This window comes from Manacus vitellinus, unplaced genomic scaffold (assembly GCF_001715985.3).
Source record: "Manacus vitellinus isolate BGI_N305 unplaced genomic scaffold, ASM171598v3 scaffold_8_pilon, whole genome shotgun sequence".
NCBI classification, from domain to species: Eukaryota; Metazoa; Chordata; class Aves; order Passeriformes; family Pipridae; genus Manacus; species Manacus vitellinus.
In genome coordinates this window covers 11,934,758-11,959,263 of record NW_021940864.1, presented here as the reverse complement: position 1 = coordinate 11,959,263, position 24,506 = coordinate 11,934,758, and the positions used below count along the sequence as shown (strand labels likewise).

The following is a 24,506-nucleotide window of genomic DNA, read 5'->3' as shown; positions in this document are numbered from 1 at the left end:
GATTACCCCCCAGCTAGTAATCATCTCTGTCCAAGAGGGCTTCACTTGATTCAGCGATCACTGAAAACTTTAACAGCCTTCAGTAATTAGCCCAGCATCAGGGACAAGAAGTTTTGCTGGGATTTTCTCAATATGGAGATGAAGGACAACAGAGAAGGCAGTTGTCTCTCACATTATAAAAAGCTCACAGTTTGACCTACAAATACATTGATTATCCAGTATCAAATCTTAGTTGTTCACAGCCAAATTTCCCAAACTGTTAGCACGTTTCACGAAGTAGTCTCATTATAAATGTCAACTGCAGATTGTATTCTGTGCACATGTATATATATGTGAATACCCAGCTCCCTACTAAATGTCATTCATCCACTTTTAGAAACATTTATATTCAAAATTATTCAGATTTTTACAAGTGCCTCAGTGACAAGGGAACTTGTACTCTTATGTCAGGTGCCACTGACAATCCAAACTGCATCTGTCATTAGACTGTTTGTTTGGTAATTATATGTGGCAATGGGATCATCTCCTGAAAGGTTTTCTATGTAGCCCACAAATCAAACTGAAGTAGAGGGGCTTTGGTGAGGAGAAGTTAGATTTAGAAAAAACATCTATTTGAAACCAATTTTGCCCAAGACCTAAACAAAAGATAAATGCAAATCATAGTCCATCTGTGCATGCAGAACTTTTGAAGCATTTGTTCTGTTCTTTATGTATTGCTTTTTCAAGTAATTAAGATAGAGATGGCCAAATATGGCAGTATGTTTGATACCAAAAAGCATTGGGGTTTTCACCCCACAATTTTGCATGTTATACACTATATACTCCCTAGCTGGGAAGACGTTTTTGTTCTGTGTTTACAGGTCTATCATGGCAACCTGCTCCTCAGCTTAAGTTCCTACATGTTGTGGTCATAACAATAACTGAGATTCCTGATAGAAGACAACCCACTAAAAGCCAATTTTGCTTGTATTGAAGTCAACAGCACTCAGTAGCTACCTCAGTAGGAACAGAATCTCACCCGAGTTATGAAAAATTCTGCCATTAAAATATACCAGTAGGCTCACATACAAAATGTAAGTAAAGACTCTTTTCTAAAAGCAACCATAGAGCTGCACAGAACACAGAGCAATGGTCTCAGCACAGGGCCAGAAAGATTTGGAAGCTGTAGAAAATATTTCAAGTTCATTAAATACCCCTAGGATGCAATAGCACAGTGCAAGCCCTGAAAATCAATGTTGACACAAAGAAAGCTAGTTTTACATAATTACTATCAATTGTAAAGTTCCTCCTGGGCAGCAAATGATAACAACTATAACACCAGGAAACGTGTTAATTGCTTTGATTCAACATCCTAGCGTGTATATCCAGATCCTAAGAACTGAAACCCAACCAAGAACAAACCAACACCTTAACCACCTGAACTCAACTACTTGAAAGAGGTCTTTCTAATATTTTGGATTACTAGCGCATTCAGTCCTTCTAAAGACTCCCTTTACACTTCATACTTTACCATTTAACATATAGGTTGAATAATCTTTACTAATTTCTATGTTGACTTACATGGATTTATTGGCTCACCTGGTTTTTTACTAATTAGGTAGCATCATTCAGATCAATACAGATGGAACTTTCAGACACATTTTTGGTTTTTCTTTACACAATAATCTTTAAGAAGATTTTTTCTTAATATATTACTAAGTGTTTTGCATATGGTCACACAAAGTCTTCAGTGTTTTATCTCTTTCAGGCTCTCTCTGTTATTTTTTCCAATTTCTTAAGACATTCAGTCACTAAATTAAACACCAACAAAAACAAAACAAACAAAAATAATAAGACAGATATATTACAACTACTGAACTGACACTTGTAAATTCTGAGTAATTCCTATGAAACAATGTGAATTACTACAAATTTACTACAAACCTGCTATTCCACAACTCCAGTGGGGTAACCAATCTCAAAATTGAATGACTGTAAATTCTGTCTAAAATCTGAAGTTTTGGTCGTGGTAAATTGCTGCTCCTGGTGCGAGAAGATATTCTTTACAGAGAAGATATTCATTCTTTACACTAGAATGAATCTTCTCAATTGGAAGTCATAATTATAACTAAAATGACTAAATTTGAACATGCCAAACTACAGAGGAAAAGAAAACATCCCAGTTGCCAGGTTAGCTTTGCTTATATTGAATGTCTGACAAAGTTATTCTGAAGGAGGAAGTAATTTTATTCTGTATTTAAAAGAAACTGAAAACCAGAAGTAGGCATAGGCTTCAAATCAAACCACAACCACCCCCTTCAAATCAAACCATCAAGCAATGTATTTTAAAGATAAAGCCTTGTCAGGCCAGCATTTCACCTGTTCTCCCATACAGCTTCTAAACACAGCCAACAGAGCTTTGTTCATCTTGAAATACTTTCTAGAACATACACTCCAACCCATGTTTCTATACAGTTAGTAAATGTGGGTCTTCAGGCCATGTTACCTGTACTCTGTCCTCTTTCTCTGCAAGCTCCCTATGAGGGATGGAGGGCGTTAGAACATATGGAGCAGGAAGCCTGACAAATTGCTAAGCCAAGAGCATCTGGATAATTCATTAGCACTGTCAGAGTTCCAGTCAGGTTTTGCTATTTAATTTTCTAACAGATTTTCTAGTGACCGTTCCTGAAAGAATGAAATTCAGAACCATACACATCAAAGGAGGGTGAAGAGGTTTAAAATAGTGTTCGTTGCTTATAAAATTCACAAGCAGCCAAGATACATTAGCTGAACCAGGGCAGTGGTTGAGTCACCATCCCCGGAGGTATTTAAAAGATGTGCAATTGTAGTGTTTAAGGACACGGTTTAGTGGTGGACCCTGCAGTGCTGGGTTAACAGCTGGACTCGATGATCCTAAATAGAGACAATTCTATGGTTGTATGAATGCAGCCACTGGAAGGAAAAACCTTTCAGGCAATGTGAAAACAGACATCAGCATGACTAAACAGAGATAAAAAGTGACCTTACTGTGCAACAACACGCCGGCATGTGTACTTGACTACGTTTTGCAACTGGAGTTTGGGTGGGTTTCTGGTGAAAACCGGGAAACAAACAGAGAAGAATGACTAACCGCGCCCTCTAGTGGCCACACTTTATAACAACAAGAGCTCTTAGGATTCTCTTCGTGGTAACGGGGACATTTATTCGACTCTCTCCAGAAGTATTTTTTAGAAGATGACAAATAGGCTTAAAAATAGTAGCGCTTAATCGCATTCTCCTTTAAAAGAAACCCCCAATTTTTACTACACAATTAGACGGCTATTCATTTATTTTGATACTTCTAAACGTCCCTAAAAAATCTCACCTGATAAAGTAACAGGACAGCAAGGATAACAAAAATCATCAAACCCAACCCACGGAGTGCATCTAGAGCGAAAAACAATGGGGATGGTAAAACTCCGGTTTAATGTGGATGTCTTTTTAAAGACACAGTGAGTGACAAATCTTCGGCATTACTTTGGAAAAGATATACTCACCTGCCCTTTCTCATGACAACTGGAAGCACCTCATTGAAAGGGAGAACTGCGTCTTGTCTGATTTTACCCCATGATGCTCCAGGCGTTAATAAGCCTAGAAAATATCTCAAGCCTAGAGAATTGTCATGTTCGGGTAAAAAAAATGAATTAAAAAAAATTAGTAGCAGAAATTAACTCCCTGTACTTAACGCAACCAAATGAAATTACAGCTTTAGAGTGCAGATAGGGTCGTGGCAGCTAATAGTTGTTTTAATGTTGTGGACAGGTGTAGGACACAAGACCTCAGGAAGCTGCAGGAGCAGAGACCTGAGACCGAGGTGGGCAGAAGCAGGGAAGAAGACTCTTCTGTTGTCCATACAGTATCGGAGGAGTAAAAAGAGAAGAGTCCCCCTATCCAGATGTGCACGGCGGAGGGCCGGGGCGGACGGGCTGTAACAGGAAACCCGCGTGTTGCAGGGCAACCCGGGCGCTGCAGCACCGCCCTGCCGTGCCGGGGACCGGGAGCCGGGACCGCTCGCCACCCCGCAGGCAAAACAAACGAGACGGGAGCGACAGGGGCTGGCCGTCGGCTGCCGCGAACAAGGAGCGAGCTGAGTCGTACTCAAACGCTTCACTTCGAGCCTTTTTAGATGGGGGGAAAAAAAGTCCACAAAGCGTTACTTGCGTTTAGCGGACAACTTCGGCCAAGTGCCGCTTGGCGGAGCGGGCAGCGGGGCGGCGGGGACGGGGCCCCGAAACCCTCTGCTGGGAAGGGTCCGCGGCCGGGCGGGCGGTGGGAAAAGCCCCGGACAAGCCCCCGCCCCGCTCCGCCATGTGCGCGGGGCGGGGGAGGAAGGCGTGTCCCCATCCCGCCGCACCGCCTCCCGCTTCGCCTGCCAAGCCGGCACCGCACCGCCGCGGAGCGGTAGTGGAGCGCAGCGGCGCCGGGCACGGCTCCCCGGTCCCCGCCATGCCGCGGCCGCGCTCCCGCCCCGGCGGCCCCGCGGAGCCGCCCGCCAGCCCCGGCGCTGAGCCCGCACCGCACCTCGCGAAGAGCATCGCCGAGGATCACCGGGGGGACGCGCGTTCCGCCGCGTCCCCGCGCCCGCTCCTGCGCGGCCGCTGGGGGCGCCTTCTCCCGCCGTTCCTCCCTTCTCTCCTCCCTCCGTCCCCGCCGTCGCCCGCCCCGTCCGCCGGCGGGAGCCGGCCAGCGGTACGCGCAGAGCCGGAAGCCGGGGCAAGCCGCCGCCTCCCGCGCTGCCCCCTCCTCGCCGCCCTGGCCCTGCCCTTGCCCGCGCTTCCCCTCCTTCCGTCCCGCCCAAGCCATGAACTTTGGCCGTGGCCCCCCGGTGGTGTTGAACGTCGGGGGCACCCGGTACTCCTTCTCCCGGGAGGTGTTAAAGGATTTTCCGCTGCGCCGGGTGAGCCGCCTGCACGGCTGCCTCTCGGAGAAGGACGTGCTGGAGGTGTGCGACGACTACGACCGGGAGCGGAACGAGTACTTCTTCGACCGGCACTCGGAGGCTTTCGGCTTCATCATGCTGTACGTGCGGCACGGCCACCTGCGCTTCGTGCCGCACATGTGCGAGCTCTCCTTCTACAACGAGATGATCTACTGGGGGCTGGAAGGCTCCCACCTCGACTACTGCTGCCAGCGCCGCCTCGACGACCGCATGTCCGAGACGTACACCTACTACGCGGCAGAGGAGCCGCCAGGGGAGTCGGGTGGCGGCCCCGAGGGCAAGGGGAGGCGGCCGCCGGGAACCGAGGGCGGGAAGTGGCTGGAGAGGATGAGGAGGACTTTCGAGGAGCCCACGTCCTCCGTGGCCGCCCAGGTCCTGGCCACCGTCTCCATCCTCTTCGTAATCGTGTCCATGGTGGTGCTGTGCGCCAGCACCCTGCCCGAGTGGCGGGCGCCGGGGAATCGCAGCATGGAGGAGCAGAGCAGGTACACAGCAGAGTCAGTGAGGGAGCCCTCAGGGTAGGAGGATCCTTTATTTTCCCGCTGTCCGGTCCCCGTGTGTCCCGTCCAGTGTGTTCTGCCCTTCGTCTTGATCGTCCGTGGCTGTAGTTGCCGCCGGCGCAGATCGTCTGCGCGCCTAAAAACCCCGACCCTGAGCTCGGAAGCTGCTGGGGGGGATGTGGGGGTGTCGGCGGAGCGGTGCTGCTCCGCAGCTCCTGCTCCCGCCGGGCTCCGCCGGGCTCCGGTGGCCCCGAGCGCAGGGCACAGGCAGGGGGGAGCCCGGAGCGGCCGCACTACAGGCGGGCCAGGGCTGGCAGCGGAGCGGGGCCATCGGGATACGGCTCCTATTCTCAGTAAGGGTGCCTCCCTTCGTGCAGGATCTTCGGGTTTTAAGAGGCCACGGGACTCTTTACCCACACAGAGAACTTCAGACACTCGGAAAATCATCTTAGGCCTTACGACTGGGGGGGGAGAAAAAAAAAAGGGGGGGACTAAAACTCGAAAAGAATGCAATTCCCTTGTCTTTTCCTCTGGGAAAAGCACAATCCTGTAAGTACTCTGAACGTATTCGTACAGGTCCTTCTGATGGAGCAGATCCGGTGCTTGTTACGATTCTGCTCTGGTAAAATCATGTGTGGGGGAACAGCCTTACCCCCCCGCCTTTCCATCTCGGATTCTATATGTGGGGAACACAGGAGATGATCAAACTACACACTGAGCTCTTGCAAATGCATCATATAAGCACCCCAGTGTATGAATGTAACAGTGTTTACATTTCCTTTAGATAAGACGTATGTAAGCACACTAAACATTGCAAAACAGATGCAGAAACCAGGCCATGGGGTATAAGGCTCTATCCCGAGCCTTACTAGTAATAACAAACCTTTTTCATCTTCTTGTGACCTCAGATTAGGGTTACATTGATGCAACTCTGCTGACTTAAGTATTGTTGCACTCGCTCTCCCTCTCCCGCTCCCTCTCTTTCCCTCTCTCCTGTTCCCTAGAGAGCAAAATTGAGACCATTTCTGGTAGAATTTCTCTCATAAAGAAGAGTGACATATAAAGAAAGAAGTAAACATTTCTGGTATTTGCTAGCTTCTCCCTTTTAAAACAGACAGGATACTCAACAAAAAGTTTTCAGCTTCTGGTCTGCTAAAAGGGCCCTACAGTGAAATTGCAGCCTTGTCATTATGAAATCATCATCTTTTACCATAGACTTAATTGGAATGTGATATATTATATCTTAGTAGCCAGATTAATTCCTTGGAAAGTATTTTCATAGTTTCCATTAGCTTAATGGAAAACTGCACCTGTATTTCTTATTGTAGTTGAGCCAAAGAATTAATTGTATGAACAAAAAGCAAGCAGATGCAGATTGAGAAGCCTTTGATGCCTGCTTAGATTCAGATACGTAAAAAGTTGCTCTTATAGTTTCTTCCAGTTAAAAAGCATTACTTAAGCTTTGCAAGGTTATTTCAAAGAGTGGATGCTCCTGGTGATCTTTTTGTGCAGCAGCAAATTGCCAAGATGCTCCCAACAGACATGTGAAAATAGATGCAGCATTAGCATAGCGTTAACCACATCTGTCTTGTCTTTGTTAACATCTTCATGGTGTGGGAATTGACAAGATTTTTTCTCTTACTGAAAGAGTTCAGCTTGCAGAAGGACATGGCATAGGATGTGTTGTTTTTCTTTCATGGTGCCTTTCAAGAACATGTGTATTACTCTTCTGAAAAATTGCATATTGTATACCAAGTGTTAGAAGGATAAAGTCTTAAGTATTTGAAAGGTTCAGTATAGCTAAGCACTTCCCAGGGCAGTGAAATTTGCTATTAAAACCAGAAGGACCACTATCAATGGTGGGGTGAGTTTCTTCAGTACTAACTGTAATATTCCATGATTTGCAGGAAAAAAATAGAGATAACTGTAAAAGTTGTAGCTGAACAGTTTCTAACCATCTTCTTGCAAAAGCCTGTCATGTATAAACACTGATACAAACTGTTTCATTTCACAAGTGGCTTAACCGATGTGCTCTCACTGCACAGGAACTGATCACATGGGGAACATATGGAAAACAGACACAAGTGTGTGCCTCTCTGTCCACAGCTGGCCACCAAGGTGGAAGTACTCCTCTCTTTATTACATATGCTGCACCATGACTAAAAAGCCTGTTATAGCTGGAAAAAGAGGTGTGTTAGCTACAGTTGCTTTTAAGTGAGTGATCCATTTTAGTTACAACTACTTACACACGCCATAGGATTGGACCTAGCATGCCCAGTTGTCATCTTTATTTCCCATTTTTTTTTTATATTTTCTTTTGTTTGTAGTTATTTCATTTAAAATTAGTTAAGTTTCCTAAGTAAGTTACTAAGTGGCTTATTTGAAAGCCTGACCACAGAAATCACGTAGGAGTGTCTGGGATCACATACATTGGCAATATTGTCCATCTTAGGTGTGAAGGCTTTTAAAAAACTGTCCACTAGTTTCTGCTACATTTAAAAGTTTGACACCAAATTCTGTCCTTTGTTTATTAACCAATGTTCCTCATCAAAATAAAGGAATTTTATCTAACATAGTAATACAATAACTTACGTTTTTTTTCCCCAGAGAAATTGTGACATTAGTGCTGTACTCAAGTGAGCTTTGACTTGCATGGCACTGTAATTACTAGTATGAAGACCTTACATTATTCAAAAAACATATTTTGAAAAGTTTGAGGAGTGAAAATTGAGCAGGCTAATCTAGAAATCCTTAGGCTGTAGATTTGGATGTAATCAATTATTCAACTCAGCATAAGCTACTGAGGTGAGGTGAGAACCACCTCACGAAATTCAGCAACTCTCATAGTTTTAGTCTCTCACATTCTCACATAAACCCCCTGTCCTTTCCTCAATATGTTACACTTCAGAAAAGTGCCACGTGGATAATTTCTGTGGCTGATTCCTGTGGTAACCATTCCCAGAAAAGCTTTGGGCAGCTGTAGTGAAAGCACCTGACTAGCGATGTGTCTCCAGCTTACCTGGACATCATCTCCACAAATGAGAGGGTCACTAACTCTGTCATTTACAAAATCAGCCTCTTTAATGAGGTTTGCAGCAAGGGCTACTGTGGCTGCCAGCTAGACCAGCTGTGTTTGTTTTTCTTGTATGAACACCTCTCCAGCAGAAGAGGAATTGAGTCCACCAAACTTTTCTCAGAAACCATTATGTTGTTATGCCTTTTCATGGTTACCATGCTCTCAAAGGGTAAACTATGGCTATTTCTCTTCCTTCAGAGTAACACCCTTTAGAGGGCAACAGAGAACTCCATGAGTAAGCTTTAAGGAGAGAGGAATGGGGAATCTGACCTTGGAATTTCACAGATATTACAGACAGTGACAATATAATTCCCTGATTGCAGAGGAATTGCCTTCCCCAGGCCTGTTCTCAGGATGCAATCTGAGTTATTAAATTTATTTAATTTTGAGATTTTTGCTCCCTTCCCTGCCATGGCAAGTTTTACTTGTCAGAGCTAAAGATTTGCATAAGATTTGTAGAGTTTCGGAGCAGACAGCAGGAATGCCTGTCTCCCCTTCTGTTGCTTCTGGCAATTTCAAGTCATCTTTGCTCTCCTCTGAACTGTGCCAACAGATGCATACTGTGAGTCTCTGCTCAGGGACCCGTCCACACACTGATTGTGAGTGTAGTCTTTTAGGAAGAGCTTTTCAAGCCTGTAATAGAAAATCATTTGAAGCTGCTTGACTTACTGCCAGCACAGTTCTATCTACTTGCCTTAAAACTATTTTTTCTAACTATGAGTAGCTTGTTAGCCCCCTTTCCACTTAATAATCATGATTAAGTTTGTACTGAAATAATCACTGAGCCACCAAGCCCATATGATTGCTGTGTTCTTAAGCAAAAGCAGATAAACACCGTAACTTCCCCAAACAGTGTCTCTCATCAGGTGTCAGTGGACTTTTTTTCATCTCTGCAAAATATCCACCTAAAGAGTTACATTTGAATTTTAGACACACAAAAATCATTATTCCTTTACGGTGGTGGAACTTCAGAACACCTAAATGTTCATGTTCAATGTCTCTTCAAAAACACAGTAAGATCTCCTTTCCTGTGTAAGATCTAACTCAAACACCACATTTTTGCTAAGTTAAAACAGTGGGCTGAAGATAAAGAATGGAACTACAAACCTAAGTTAAAAACACAGACATGGATTCTTCTATTGAATTTACTAGCTTTTTCAAAAAGAGTTAACACAATGAACAGATGTATATCGCTGTCTGGCAATAGGAGAATCTTAAACTCACCAGGTCTAGGTGTCAGTTATGTTCAACATATATGGAAAAGATGCTGAGGATCCCAGGGCTTGAGATCTTCGTATCCCGGTATCCCCTTTGAGCTGTGAAAAGCATTTGCCCCTTCCCTGGGGAGTGCTGGGTCATTACAGCCTCCCACATAAGGTAGCAGAGTTTAATGCATCAAGACATATTATTGCTACCAAAGCAGAGACAGAATGGAAAAAACCCGGCAAGGTTTTTAATGCAGGGAAACTGCTGTTCTGTGGCCTCTACTCCATAGCTTCTAGTGAGAAGGAAACCCTGTTGACTTTAAAACGATTAAAAAACCCCAAACATTTGCTGAAATTACCTAGGAGTCTTCCTGAGCAGGAATTTGATCATTCTGGCTACTGCTTGGATGTTTTTCAGGTTTAATGTGCTCTACATGGAAATAGGCTTCAGCAACAATTTAAAAAATCAGTGCTGACAGACTTTAATCTTTAATCCTGTCATATACTGTCTTTAATCGTATCATCTGTTTTCCTCATGTGTCCTGTTGGTGTGTATGTTTATTTACAAGCTTAATAGATAATAGTGCCACTAAGGAGTATTTTGGCTCTATTTCAACCAACTCACCAGGGGATATTCAAAGTACACAAATTGGCATGCTTGGGCAAAGAATATTGCTAAGTCAAAACATTCTAAGATAGTCACAATATGATTTTTTTTTTACTACTAGCAAACTAGTCTTGTTAGTGATTGAAAAAAATTATTTCTGAAGTGGCTTAACTCTCTGTACATAAAATAGCTTATTCTGAGAGAAAGTTATATGCAACAGAGTAATCTTGAAAGACTATTAGGTACCAAGTGGCTTAAAATTTCAGGAGAAATACCTTCTTTGATGTGCTTAGGTCTTGAACAGTGAACAGTAAGTTTGAGCAGAAATAGCCTGTAACTGAATAAAAACTATGTCTTTGTATTTTCTCTGATTACTTATAAATTTCTGGGGGGGAGATCTTCAAGGAAACACTTAATGAGTTTGTTTTTAATTCCCCCTCTCCATTTTGAATACCAGCTATATTAAAACTGAACTGATGGGGAAAAAAAAACAACCAAAAACTGTGATGGAAGTTTATAGGTACTACATTTTACAAAATAAAGCCACTATTTAATTAAATAGTTATAGATTTTAATACAGCATTATTCTAAGCATAGGCAATAAAAGCAGTCTGCCCTGTGAATATGCAGAAAATATTTTAAGATTGATTACAAAGAATACAGGTGCTTTAGTTTTCTGAGTACATGCCTGTTTTTTGGCTTTAACTTTACACTCAGTTAAGTTCTCTTGAGGGGTAACTGTTAAATTTGCTTTCCTTATTAGATGTTATTTACCCACTAATAAGGTTAGCTATAAAAGTCACTGCAATGAGAGGGGGACTTGTTCTAAAAGTGGAAACATAGTATGTAGCATCCAGATTTCTCAACATGCTAGAGGTTTCTAGTTTTTCTCACCAAAGCATACACTTTTATGTGATTCACCAGTACTACCAAAATCCATCTACACAGCCAAAAAGGAGTGACAAAAGTGAAAACTGTTTCACTGATGGCTAAAAAGTAACTAGAGGAAGGAAAAAAAAAAAAAGGGACACTCTTCTTCATTATCTTCTTCCTAGCCTGGAGAAGGAAGGATGGATGCAAAATGCAGAAATGGCAGTGCAAGCTGTAACAGTGGCATTAACGTATCTCCCACTGTCTTGATCTTTCTTTGTCATTTTTGCATCAATGGCATTCCTTACCTCTCTTCAAATCTGTTCTACAATAAATGCTTCTTCAGTCCTTCCTATGGAAGTATTATTGATTTACAGTATTTCTTGTGCTAGGAACTGCCAGAGTAAAACAGTGGATTGATAATATTTAATGGATATTTACTTGTACAACTATTCCCCAAAGTTACATTGAACCACTGAATCAAGGCCGATTTATAAAGACAATTTCTATTGTATCACAACAATCAGAACCTAACTTCATTAAAGCTCAACCCAGAGATGTGTCTAACATGTGACAAAAATGGAGGAGTCACACTTCCAACATTATCAGGGCATCAGTAGGAAATCAGTAGGAAATACCAAGGCATCATAGGAAATACCAAGTGAAAAAGCTTTAAATTGTGTAATTACAAATTTCTTTTTCATTTAAATGCTTCATGTCATAGGATACAGGCAGCACTACCAGAGAAATCTCATAAAATGTAATGAAATAGTCTGTTGGAATTGTTGAATATTCCTGGCTGCAACTTTCTATCAAGATACAATTTTCTTTTAATCATTACACGAGATCTCAACCAGCCAACATATAAGTACATTCAGACTTCATCACTGTGTCCATTACCATGATCTCGCTGTTTGATTTTACTGGGGAAAGTCTTACATATTTCCTTATCATATGTAAAAAGGATTTAAGTGAACTTACCCATTAACCTTTTTTCCTTTATTTGTTTTCAACATAAAGGAAGCTTTCAAAAGCTTAATTTTTAAGAGAACACCTAATTCTTGAGAGCAAACTGGTTTTGAAATTGAGAGATCTTTCCAGCAAAAGGTGCTAACATGAACTAATGTTTTATAAGCTCTTTATGAAGAATGACCACTTGCTTACAGAACTTTGTTATTCATGAAAAAATAAAAAAAAGATCTGAATTTATGTGAATAAATATTTCTATAAGTAATTAATTTATATCCATTTAAATTTGTTGCAGCTAGAATTACAGTTTACCTTATGATTTTGCATCAAGGTTACATTTTGCATGACTGTTACTGTTTCTTCCAATTTTAGCTTAAAACTAAGGAGAATGAATGGACAAAATTAAATTAATAAAAAATTACTGTACGAAACTTTCATGAAAAAGCTTATAGAGTCTATAATTATATCAGTTAGGAGAGAATATTGCCTTTCTAACAGGCCATTCTCTTAATAATAACAATAGATTTCAGAACCGATAAAAAATATGCAGATGTATTAGGGAAGCAAAAGTTTAGCTTTGAAATGACAGCATCACTTGGAAATCATTCCGTTTCAACAGACACTACCTTGTTAGGGTCCTTGCAGTAGCAAAAAAGGCCCAACTGTATTTTCTAGTGGTATTTTCAAATCTCCAATCTCACACCAGTTTGGTTTCAGACCTGTTGGTATGAGAAGACATCAGTGATGGGCTTTTTCTTTGCTTAAAGTGTTGATGAAAAAGATAAACAGAGGAATTAGGGAAATACTAGCTTCCATTCCCTCATGTAGTAAAAAAGTGAGCACAGTCTGAAATCTTAAGATCTGCAACTACATGCACAACACTTACTAAATAATCTTTGAGCAACATTTTTATCTTCTGTTTCTACCTTACACTGGTTTCAAGTTGAGATATTCTCAAGTCTCATTCAATGCACTGGGACTTAAAATATTTAAGAACATACTGAAATCCCCTTCCAGGGTTTCTTCTGTATTTGGCAAGATGATGATCTTGCCTATTACCTTAATGTTTGGTTACCTTGATTTTTTTTTGCAATGTAGTTTAGGTGGAGTTACATTTAAAGCAAAAGAAAAGAGATCAATAATGCAGAGCATTGTGGTAAATGGGAGGTCACAAGCTTAGTACTTTGTGTACCCAATGATGAAAAATGAAATACCATCTATATTTAGTGGCAATACCTATAAAGTTCTGAATATAATTCTATACGGCCCATTTGGGATGCAGATCAGATAGACTGGTTTAGGTTGATTCCTGAAGAACTAATTTGCATGAATTATCCAATGCAAAAACTGATTTCTGCCTACTCCAGTTGCACTTCCATTTTAGTTTAGCAGTCTGGTTCTATAACCTGTTAATAACCTGTCAGTTCACTGACCTACAGCCCTTGGCATTCCCACATGGATCAGACCTCACAGATTTAAACAAACGAACAAAAATGAACAAAATCCCCCAAAACTCAATGAACAAAAGAAACCCAAACCGCAGATGTTTTAGATATTGTTACACATTGGCACTGGTGGCCTACCATTTCCTGTAGGGTTCTAGTTTCTGGCATGTATGCCATGTACTGTGACTAGTAGCAGTCTGTAATTCAAAGAAAACAAACAGTGAGTGAGTTCTCAGCAATTATCAGTTTAAACTCTCACTAGATCCTCAGGTTAATTGATGAAGACCAGTGCCACATGCGCAGGATAAGAATAGTGTGGCTTTCTGTTTGTTGTCCGTGAAAGTCTAAGTGTCAATTTGGTAATATCCGTGAACAAACCAAACATCCACTGAAGCTTTTGCACAGAGCATAAATATTGTACTTTGTTTCTTTTGACAGGATAATTGAAGCTATCTGCATAGGCTGGTTCACTGCAGAATGCATTGTGAGGTTCATCGTCTCCAAAAACAAGTGTGAGTTTGTCAGAAGACCTCTCAACATCATTGATTTGCTGGCAATTACTCCTTACTACATCTCTGTTCTAATGACAGTTTTCACAGGGGAAAATTCACAGCTTCAGAGGGCTGGAGTCACTCTGAGGGTCTTAAGAATGATGAGGATTTTTTGGGTGATTAAACTGGCCCGTCATTTCATTGGCCTTCAAACACTTGGTCTGACTCTGAAGCGTTGTTACAGAGAGATGGTGATGCTACTTGTCTTTATCTGTGTTGCTATGGCAATTTTCAGTGCACTTTCCCAGCTTCTTGAAAATGGGCTGGACTTGGGAACAAAGAATAAGGATTATGCCAGCATTCCTGCTGCTTGTTGGTGGGTGATCATCTCAATGACCACAGTTGGTTATGGTGACATGTGTCCCATCACTGTGCCAGGAAGAATACTTGGAGGGATTTGTGTGGTTAGTGGCATCGTTTTATTAGCCTTGCCAATCACTTTCATTTATCACAGCTTTGTGCAGTGTTACCATGAGCTCAAGTTCCGATCCGCTAGGTACAGTAGAAGCCTCTCTGCTGAATTCTTAAATTGACCAAACTTGCATTCTGTTGTAGTTACTTGCTAAGCTTTGTCTTAGAAGAGAATGGTGGAAGGTCCCTTCGCGTGTCCTCCTTGACTGGATGGTCCTGTGGAACAACATTCTCGCCAGCCTGGAGAAAGCCCGTCACCATTCAGACAGGAAGGATGGCCATTTGCCTTGGGCACCTTGCAAGGAGAGGGAGTGATGTTTCAAATTTGAGAGAACAAAATTAACAAAGAGGATTCAGAAGTCCTCAACCAGACCAGTTTGCCTTCCCACACAAAAGCAGAACAAAAAATGGGCTTAACGCTGAGATCTGTCATTCCTGTAATTATATCCTAAACAATTCTAAGTGATGTGTAGCAGAAGTTTTTCAAGGAATTCAATATTTAAATATTGAAATGCCTCCATAGAGGCATTGATAACTTCTTGCCTGAAGCATCTCCACTTTTACTCAGATAACCAAACTATATATTGGAGAATCACTGCTACTTTTGAGCTTTGCAACAAAGTAGAGCTGGTTCTGTAACTCAGGAAAGATGATGAATATAGGTCTGTAGGATGAAAAACCTCAAGGCCTGATTCTGATCTTTGATGAAGCACACAAATCTTCTGTAAACCCATTGCTCTGAATTTGATAATTCACAAAGAAATGCAAGAAATGCACCTCCAAATGTTGTAGTAAGGACTTCCTTAGTCACAATTAATTTCTTCTCTGGAACCAAATTGTAAGTAGAAGCAAGTGCTGTACTTTACAAAGATCAGCATAAGAAATCAGGGATTGATACATATATTTGCTGGTAGCTTAGTGGGGGAGCTCTCCAAATTTTACATGCATTGAGTTCAACTCCATCCACATGAAATTACATACTCATAAGCATAGATTTTCCTCCCCTTTCCCCTCACCCCATTTAATTAAACACAGATATCATAATGAGAGTTCCCCAAGACAAATGATAAGATTCCACCACTTGAGCAAGCACTGGAAAACAAGAGTAGCTGCTCCCTGTCAGATGACACTCATCATCTTTAAATTCTGTAATCCTTACTGAAGGATACATGTCAATGGAAGTTTTAAAAACAACTGTAAAAAGCCCAGAGCGTACCAAAGAAAGTAAAATACAGACATGTGAGTTGCATTTGGCAAAATGGTGTATTCTCCAACGTAACTAGAAAATGAAAATGAATCAAGTACGGTTCTAACATATTATTTACTACATTTCTCATGTAGTACTGCTTAATAGCATCATTCAGTATAATTCTGAAAGGCTACTACGTAGAAATGTGCAGTTAGATACTAACACACATTAAGGTACAGCTTTACAAATTTGGGTACCAATAAACATCAACAGGGAGCTTTCATACTAACATGGAAGTTCAGAGTCATCAGCATAGGTGAATTCAGTGCGCTTGCCTGAAAATACCGCATTTACCGTTATGTGCTGTAGAGGCATCTTTTATATATGTAATTGTTAGAAGCTTTAGAAGTAAAATGAGTACCACCTAGAAAACACATCTCTGTAATTGCTCATGCAAACAGACCTGCCACATTGGTCAATAACCAGTACAATGCAGGCTCTACCCTGAGACCTGAAAAATTCATTATCATTTTAAGTGGTCTTAGTCTTAAGTAGTCTTAAAGAATTACATTGCAAACACAATTTTTCTGAAGACCTGAAGAGAACTTCAGTAGCCTTCCTACAGACAAGTTTGACTCTCCCTTCAACACTGCATTATTAAGAACCATTACAACCATACTTCTGTTCCTTGACACTCGTGTGTTCTGGTGTTCAGAAGATTAGCTCTGTAGTTCCCTATACTACTCTATTTATGCCTTTTATGGCAGAATCATGTTGCTCAGAAAACAGCATTCCACAGAGAGGTGAATATGAGATCAGCAAAAATTTCTTTCTTAGGTGAGATTCACAGCTGATGTTAGTTAGGCAAGTTGTGACTTCAGAGACACTTAGATGTTCTACACCAGCAGAGATGCTGGCTCTGTATTCCTGCATGTGTACCTATATATATCCTGCATATATTATATATTACAGTCAGTTGAAATTTTTTTTTTCTGCTCGAAAAAATTTCCTCCTTGACAAAATTGAAATTTCAGACTTTAATCCAAACACAGCTGTTGAAGAAAATGACATTTTCATCTTCTAATGAAAAGTTATTTTGACAGTATCAAAACCATTTTCAAGGAGAAAATTGCTAATTTTTTTTCTATTCTGCTCCAATTTTTTTCCATTAAAATAGGTTAAAAATCCCATGTAAGAACTTAGCCCTACAGATTTTCATATGCTGTTTTTAATGCTTGGGAAAAATACTGTTTTTCATAAAACTCCTTAAAACCTGCTTTGTCTTCTGTCCATGTATTGTACTTAGCCAAACCAATACTCTGTCGTGAAATGAGTGTTTTAAGGTCGCTCAAAAAACCCTCCTCCACAAAACGCCCAAACCATCATCATGATGGCAATAGTTTGAAATCCATACAGAATGTGAAATGAAGTATATTGCAATCTTGACTTCAAGCCAAAAAAAATGCATTTCAGCACTACCTATAAATCTAATCTTTAGATGCTTGTACAAAGGAAAAATATATAAATCAATGCACATAATAATTTGTGAATACCAATTTGCACCGTGAATCATTTTGTATAAGCTACTACGGACAGGAAGTTTTCAATTATCTGGACTATACACAGTATACAAACAAAATGTTCAATCCTTTATAAAGTGCTTTCAGCTAAAGAATCCTTTCCCAGTGTAAAAAGGTAATCCAGTGAAAATAGTTGTGTAAAGGAACAGGTCTGTGGAGATTATCTTAAGTCATACTGGGTTTTTTTAACAGTTTATGTTCAATTTTTATATGGTAAAATGTGAACAGAATGACCTAATGTATTTTTTAATTTGAGTTATAATAAAATATTTTGAAACTTCTCTATATAAGCCCACTAGGGAGAGATATGGGGGTGGAGCTTTTCGTTGGGTTCTTTTTTTTCCTCTCTGCTTTTATTGTTGTGTGGTTATCAATGACTTATCAGGTTATCAGACTTTAGTTTCCTTACAAAGCAAGTTGAAATAAAGTAATCTCAATGGTAGCCTTAAAACAGAATTGTAGGCTAAATAAAGTTCCTGACCTCTAGTAATATGTTGTCTTATTTTCAATGAACCAGGTTTTTTAGTGAAACTTTACAAAAAATTAATTATATGTGTAGTCAAAAATAAGCGTAAACAGCTGAAACTGTTTTACTAAAATTTTACTTGAGACTGTATTTTACACAGACATGGGGTGCAGCACTGTTTTGAAGTCTGTAATTTGAAAGCCAAGGGAAGACAAGCTGGTTCATCTTTAATCATTGCCAGTTTGACCTATACAATAAAAGACTTCATGGGCAGTACCTCTCTTTATCAGAAACATTCCCAGTTGGAACAAATTAGAGGAAATACAAATAGTATAAAACTGGGGATAAACAAAGACAGCTTATACAATTGTGATCTAGCATTTTGGTTTATCTAAAATGAAAACCAATATCAGTGAGTTTTGAACTGCCATTGTATGGCTTGATGACAGTAAAGGTTAATCATATGTTATATGTTATATGTTCAAACCTTAGGACTGATTTATTTGGAACTGTATATTGGCTGTAATCATTCAAGGTACTGCATGTCACTTAAAAGCATTTGATCATTAATGATATCACTGGAATAGAAAGCTGTCTAGGATATTTTCCTTCTATAGTTCTACATGAAACATCATGCCAGATATCACAAAGAATGGACGATTATAATTTCCCTTGATGTAAGACTTGGAAACTGTATTGTCTTGATGAGTACCACAAAAAAAATTAGTTTGGTTGACTGATGATTTGAAATAGTCTTATCAACATAAGGATCAGCCATTTAAAAATGTGATATTCATTCTTACTGTACAATGGCTTATATTGCTGTGCATAGCAGAAAGTTTGAGAAAGATAAAAATCCTGTTAATGTAAGTTTTGTGTCTTGATGCCCATGTATTTAAAGAAAAAGGCACCCAGTTTTCATATCATGTATGTAATTTCTGCCCATAAAGGAATTGTTATTCTGATTCCAAAATAAAACTAAAGTCCTTGTGGGTTTAAAACACTTGTTTATTCCCCTTTGGGTAACAACTACAAAAATTCTACCAGATCTGAATGTATGCCAAGAAGTGGTCATATGCACACACCAGCCAGCTAAATTCAGCAGTCAAACCAGCCAGTTTCCTGGGAACTAGCATAACGAGCAAGGTCTGCTGTGCTCTGAATTTTATCTCACCTAAGAGGTTCGGGATTACACTGATGATTAAAGCTGGATCATTTGAAGTACCTTAATTTTTTTTTAATTATCATTTCAAATGAGCTTCTAAGGAAAAATTTGCTGGAAAATTAAATAAGCTGTGCATAGCAAAACAGATACCATTTTATTAAAAAAAATTACTATGGTTTTAAAAAAGGAAGCTGGCTCTCATTTTCTGTTACTTATTTGTAAAAGCAAACATCCAGGTCAGGATATGTGATGCTAGTTAAACTTGCTACGTAAAACAGATCCCTGTTTAAAATATGGAGACTTAGTAAGAAAGATCTTCCAGCTTTGCTAGAGCTGTAACAGTTTATAGTAGCTGAAGAGTTGCCCCAGCACTCATGGAAGAAACAACAAAACACTGTTTTCATGGTAAAAAACTAATATGATTTATGGCCTGTGAAGTTCAACACAAATCTTTTGCAGATGACAGGATAGGTTAAGCATCAAGAAGGCTCCACAGTGAGCAATCAAGACTGACAATCTGATTGATAACAAATTTCAAGAGCCACAGAAGAAGAAGAATATAAATGTTTGGTCAATATGAATTATGGTCAATAAAATATGAATGCTTGCAACTACACATTTTAGAGTCCTTTATTCTTTACAAACGCAAATGTCTATACTTTTGTAGAACATTAATTTTATATATTGTTTGCTTATCTGTAAAGAAAAATATATGCTGTAATTTTAAGAGGGAATAAATGTGGGGGGTTTTATGTGAATACAGAATTACATAGATAAAATCACATAATAAAATTTGCTGGCCTTGTTCCTGTATTTCACGGACTAGTGGTCAAAACACAAATGTTTATAAAATGTGTTCTTTTCAACAAGTGAATTCCGTGGCTATTTGTATTGGTACTGTATCTCAGAAAGAACTCTTTCCTTTAACAATTGTTTACTACTGAGAAGTTTGCCATTTAGAACCTAGGAGTTATAATCAATATAAAATTTGAATATTTGATCCAGAAATTAGTCTGAGGCAAAAAATAAAATTAAACCTACATAGGGCTATTCTTCAGCAACTGAATATCTGTCATAATTGTAGACTGCAGAACTGTCAAAACAAAATGAAAAAGCAGCCATATAACACATATATTATTCCTGAGGGATTATTTATAAAAACAAGTCTAGAAAAATGGATGGAATTTGTCTTCAAGTTCACTGAAACTTACTTATATTAAAAAAAAAAAAAAACAAACCCAGAATAAAAAAGGAACCAAACAAAAAAACCCACAAATATCAACATAATATTCATTCCGGAATGTCAACACAACCAGAAATTTCAGCAATGCAATCCTTACATCATTGCGAATGGATCTGAGATACTGCCTTGATTCTTTAAATGCAGTCATTTCAAAATACTTCCAAAAATAATCACAATTAATGTTCTTGTAAAAAAAGTTTGAATATTTTAAGAGATCACTGAATTATGAACTATACTGGCACCAGCCTGCTGCATTATTATGAAAATGAACAGACTTTTCATTTAGAAATCATGAGCATTTTTACTTCTCATATGTTATTTATTAGTTTTAAAGGTTTTACATAAAATCAGTCAGAAAAGAAATGAAGCAGATGTCCACATAGTCAGGGAAGTATGTTTTAGAAGCATTTTTCCTAAAAGAACTGCTAAAATATTTGGAAGCAGTAGGGTTTTTTTAATGTTTTAACACAGTTACTATTTTACAAATATGCTCAGCACTTGCACCTCCCATCAATCTGAGATGTAACTGTAAATACATAGGACTCCCAAAAACAAGATTGATTCTTGCTGCCTTGGGGAACATTTTATACATTTGTTTGCCATAAGAATTTAAGAAAAGAAAACAGTGAAGGGGTTCACTAAAATCTAGGAAATCTAGAAGCTCAGTATTGGAATTCTTTCCCACGTACTCCAGAAATCCTCCAAGTCCATTTTTATACTTCTTTGCACTGCTCATTTACCAATATTGAAGTAGCAACTTGGAGCCACAGTGAGGACCAGGTTTCCATTGTTCTAAGGACTCTACAGCCATAGATCAAAATTACAATACTGCTCCCAAAAACAGTATGATCCAAGACTGAAACACAAATCAAAAGCAGGATGCAGACAACAGTGCAAGCAAGCAACATGGCACTTCTCTGTAGCAGGAGTGTAGCTTATCTATTGAATCTGATATACTGTTAAGTACTAAGTGCTCAAATACAACATTTTTTTCTCCTCAATTTAGAGATCCTCCCAGAGAATGCAGCACTTAGAAGACAGTTTTTTCTACAATGCTAAAGGCCTTATCAGCTGCACTGGCTGTGCCAAGACAGCACAGCGTCTAACCATGACTTTTGTCATTAGGTTTAATATTTGAACTTGATGTCATTTGATGGGATGCTGTGAATGAGTAAAACTGGGGCTGTTTATTAGAATGGCATCTTGAATAATCTTGATGCTATTATCTAGATTACATTAAAGACTAAAAGGGAAAAACAATTCCAACAATGTATTCACTAAGTAAAGTCATGCAGAGGACCACTGAAAAGAAAAGCATCACTAACAAAATTACTTCAATAAAAAAAAAAATTAAATACAAATCTAAAAGTGTGGATTCCTACCAGAGATTCTTGCTTACAGGCCTCAAATTTACACGGATTCCTTGAGTATCTCTGCCTTTAGGTCAGTATCTTTAGGCTCTACCTGTTGGGTTCTCTGATACAAACTCAGCCTACAGGTCACAGCAGCTTTTTGGTCTCCATTGACTCAAGAGGCCTAAAAACCAGATACATTGGAAAAGAAAAATCTTCAAGGGAGCCAGGCAACCAGCAATGAATATAATCTTTAAGATTTTTTTTGTTGTTGTTTTAGAAAACTATTTTTCATCTGGGTTATGGAAGACAAATTCCTGAATATAAGTGCCAGGTTGCCCTCATTGCAAGACCAGGGACCATGAAACTTATCTGCTTCCCTCTTTATGGCACACTCCATCTTCAGCATCTCTATCTTGTTCTCTTAGAGCTTTCTCCTTTCACCTGATCCTCACTCAAGAAGAATTAAGGTTAAACATTAACATCCATGAACTGAAGCTGCTGCTACCTTTGCCTTCTCTTCATATAGACTGTCCCATTCACATTTGAAATGCAGTTCAGATTAGATAGCTTAGAATAAATATCCATACATTTCTCTGTGTCAGTGTAGGATACGAAGCTCTCTCCTCCCCCACAATAAATGTCATATATAATGGGAAGAAACAGTCATGCAAAGCAAAGCTTTTACAAAGCAATACAAAATAGCCTAAATCATACACATCTCATCCTTGATCTACAGTCTTATCCTGGTGCTTCACATCCCACAGGCCATTCAAATCCATTCACAACTCTGCAGTAAAGATCACCTATCTGCCTTTGGCCATCTGCTTCTGCCAACAGGTGTGAACCTGACAGCTGAATTGCCCATGGGATGTCAGAATTACAGATTTTTACTTTTTGGTTGATTACTCTTAACTTCTGTTTCTACCAAAAAGCTGTAAAACAAATTAGCCAGGCTTGGACAGTACACTTCCACTGGCCTGTCCACTTCCACCAGCATGTAGTAGAGTCATGCTAGAATCAACTACCCATCTTGGAAACTGGTAGGATTTCACCTTTGTGTTAAAAAAACCAGTTTAAGGTCTGTAAGAGAAATTACTACATTTATATTCTCTGATTTGGGAATTTATTCCTACTTAGAGTTCAGGAGTGTCATGTGAACTAAAGGAACATTGCAGAGAGCACATGGAAGATTAATTAGTGAAAAAAGGAAATGAGATAGAGAGATATAGAGAGGTTAAAAATACTAAACCAAACAATACAAAAGGTTCTGTGTAATGAAGTCCTTTCTAAGTCACTCACCAAAAACTAAGAACATGCAATGCAGATAGAAAAAAAGAGAGAAAACTCTCAGACACTACACTCAAGAGGACTTTGCTACGCTTTTCAGCCCTCTTCACCATCACTGCTGCTGTTCTGCCATACTATCCTTGAAAATGCATCTCTGCTTTCTTCCTTTGCCAGACTTTCTATCCAACTTCTTTCCCCTTTGGTTTTTACCCTTTTCCTAGCTGCTCCATTTTCTTTCTTCTGCTAGCCACACCAGCAGGCTTCTGCACTGGGACCAAGTATTTCTAAAATCACTGTCTGCCATCCCATCCTGCTGGAGACTGGAGCAAGAAGATAAGCACTACAGCACTTGATTAGGTGTTTTCACCCCTCCAATAATAGATACAGATCTCCTGAATCAAAAGGTATTCAGCTTGAATGTTACAGTTCAGTGGGAAAACTGGTTATGTTCATTGTAGAACTGCAGTTTTTTACCAGTAGTCATCAATAATCCATAAACTCTCCACTAGGTCTTTTGTGCAAATCATATTTTATGGTTTCTTTTTTTTTAACCAGCTTTAAGAAAGGTTTTTAAAGAAAAGGAAGAACTTGTAGTAATTGGGTTCCTGTTATGTCAGTGTAATCTCTACGGTACAAGGCAAGTGTTAAGTGAGTGTTAAGAAGCTTGAGTTTGTAGTTTCAAATTATAATAATCTGACACTGTTCGGTGGCGACTAGATCTGGGACAAGCAATTTAATGGAGTCAAATCCAGCAATTCTGGGGATGCATAGAAGTGTTTCCATTCTGTCTTTGAACAGTGAACAACAAACACTGTAGCCTAAAGGAGATGGGGAATCCTTCAGGAAACCACGATCACGTCAGATCCACACTGCAAAATCTAGAAAAAGAATTACATCAGGGAGGGGAAACAATCAAGAGTATGTAAAGTAAAAAGCAAGTAAAATCATGGTGCCAGATTTCTGTTTCTGAGGAATTTGGCACCTCCTCACCACTCCTTTTCATTTCCTTCAGGCTGCAGAATAAGATACATCACTCTTAAATGAACATGCCTGCCCCACCAATGGTACTGCAAGCTCTAATACTCCCTGTGAAAGCAGAACTCAGATTTTCTCTTTTAAAAAGCTTAGCTTCCAGATATTGAGCCAAATGAAACTCTGTGTTAGCAATTGCCATCACAGAACCTACGCAAGACAAGGGAGCCAGATATGGTTCAGCAAAATTTACTGTGAAAAACCTTTTGGAGGGAGGATGTTGTCAAAAGACACATTTTCAACAAAATTTTACTCAGACTGTGTGGTCAGCAACTGCTTCATCCACAAACAGAGACCTGCACTCACACAGGTTGTCTCTTCCTTGGAAGGAAACTATAAATAGAGATGCAAAGCACAGTATGAAGAACCCCAATCTAACTATAGGCTCTGTAAAACTGTGTGTGATTTACCAAAGTTCTTGCACAATGCAGAGGCAGATGTTGCAGGCAGCATTTACTTGGAGGGCTCCCTATTTCTGCAACTATCCAACCCTTTAAAGTGTGCAAGGACTTGGCTCGGGAACAGTTCCTTTCAGCTTTCCCTGCTGTTACTCTACTCACTCCAGCACACTTCACTCCTCTTCCCAGCAGAGCTGCTA

The 24,506-nt window shown here is 39.7% G+C and overlaps 1 protein-coding gene across 2 annotated transcripts; it reads left to right on the top strand.

The window, feature by feature from the left end:
* The first annotated feature begins 4,819 nt into the window (after positions 1-4,819).
* KCNG3 (potassium voltage-gated channel modifier subfamily G member 3) lies at positions 4,820-19,435 on the top strand. 2 transcript variants are annotated; one of them, XM_018085240.2, is made up of 2 exons: positions 4,820-5,442; positions 14,068-19,435. In XM_018085240.2, the coding sequence occupies exons 1-2, from the start codon at positions 4,820-4,822 to the stop codon at positions 14,711-14,713; spliced, it is 1,269 nt and encodes a 422-aa protein (XP_017940729.1). In that variant the 3' UTR covers positions 14,714-19,435. The 2 variants fall into 2 exon arrangements, with proteins under 2 accessions (XP_017940729.1, XP_017940728.1); XM_018085239.2 differs by having other exon boundaries at positions 4,820-5,475.
* Positions 19,436-24,506: the final 5,071 nt, after the last annotated feature.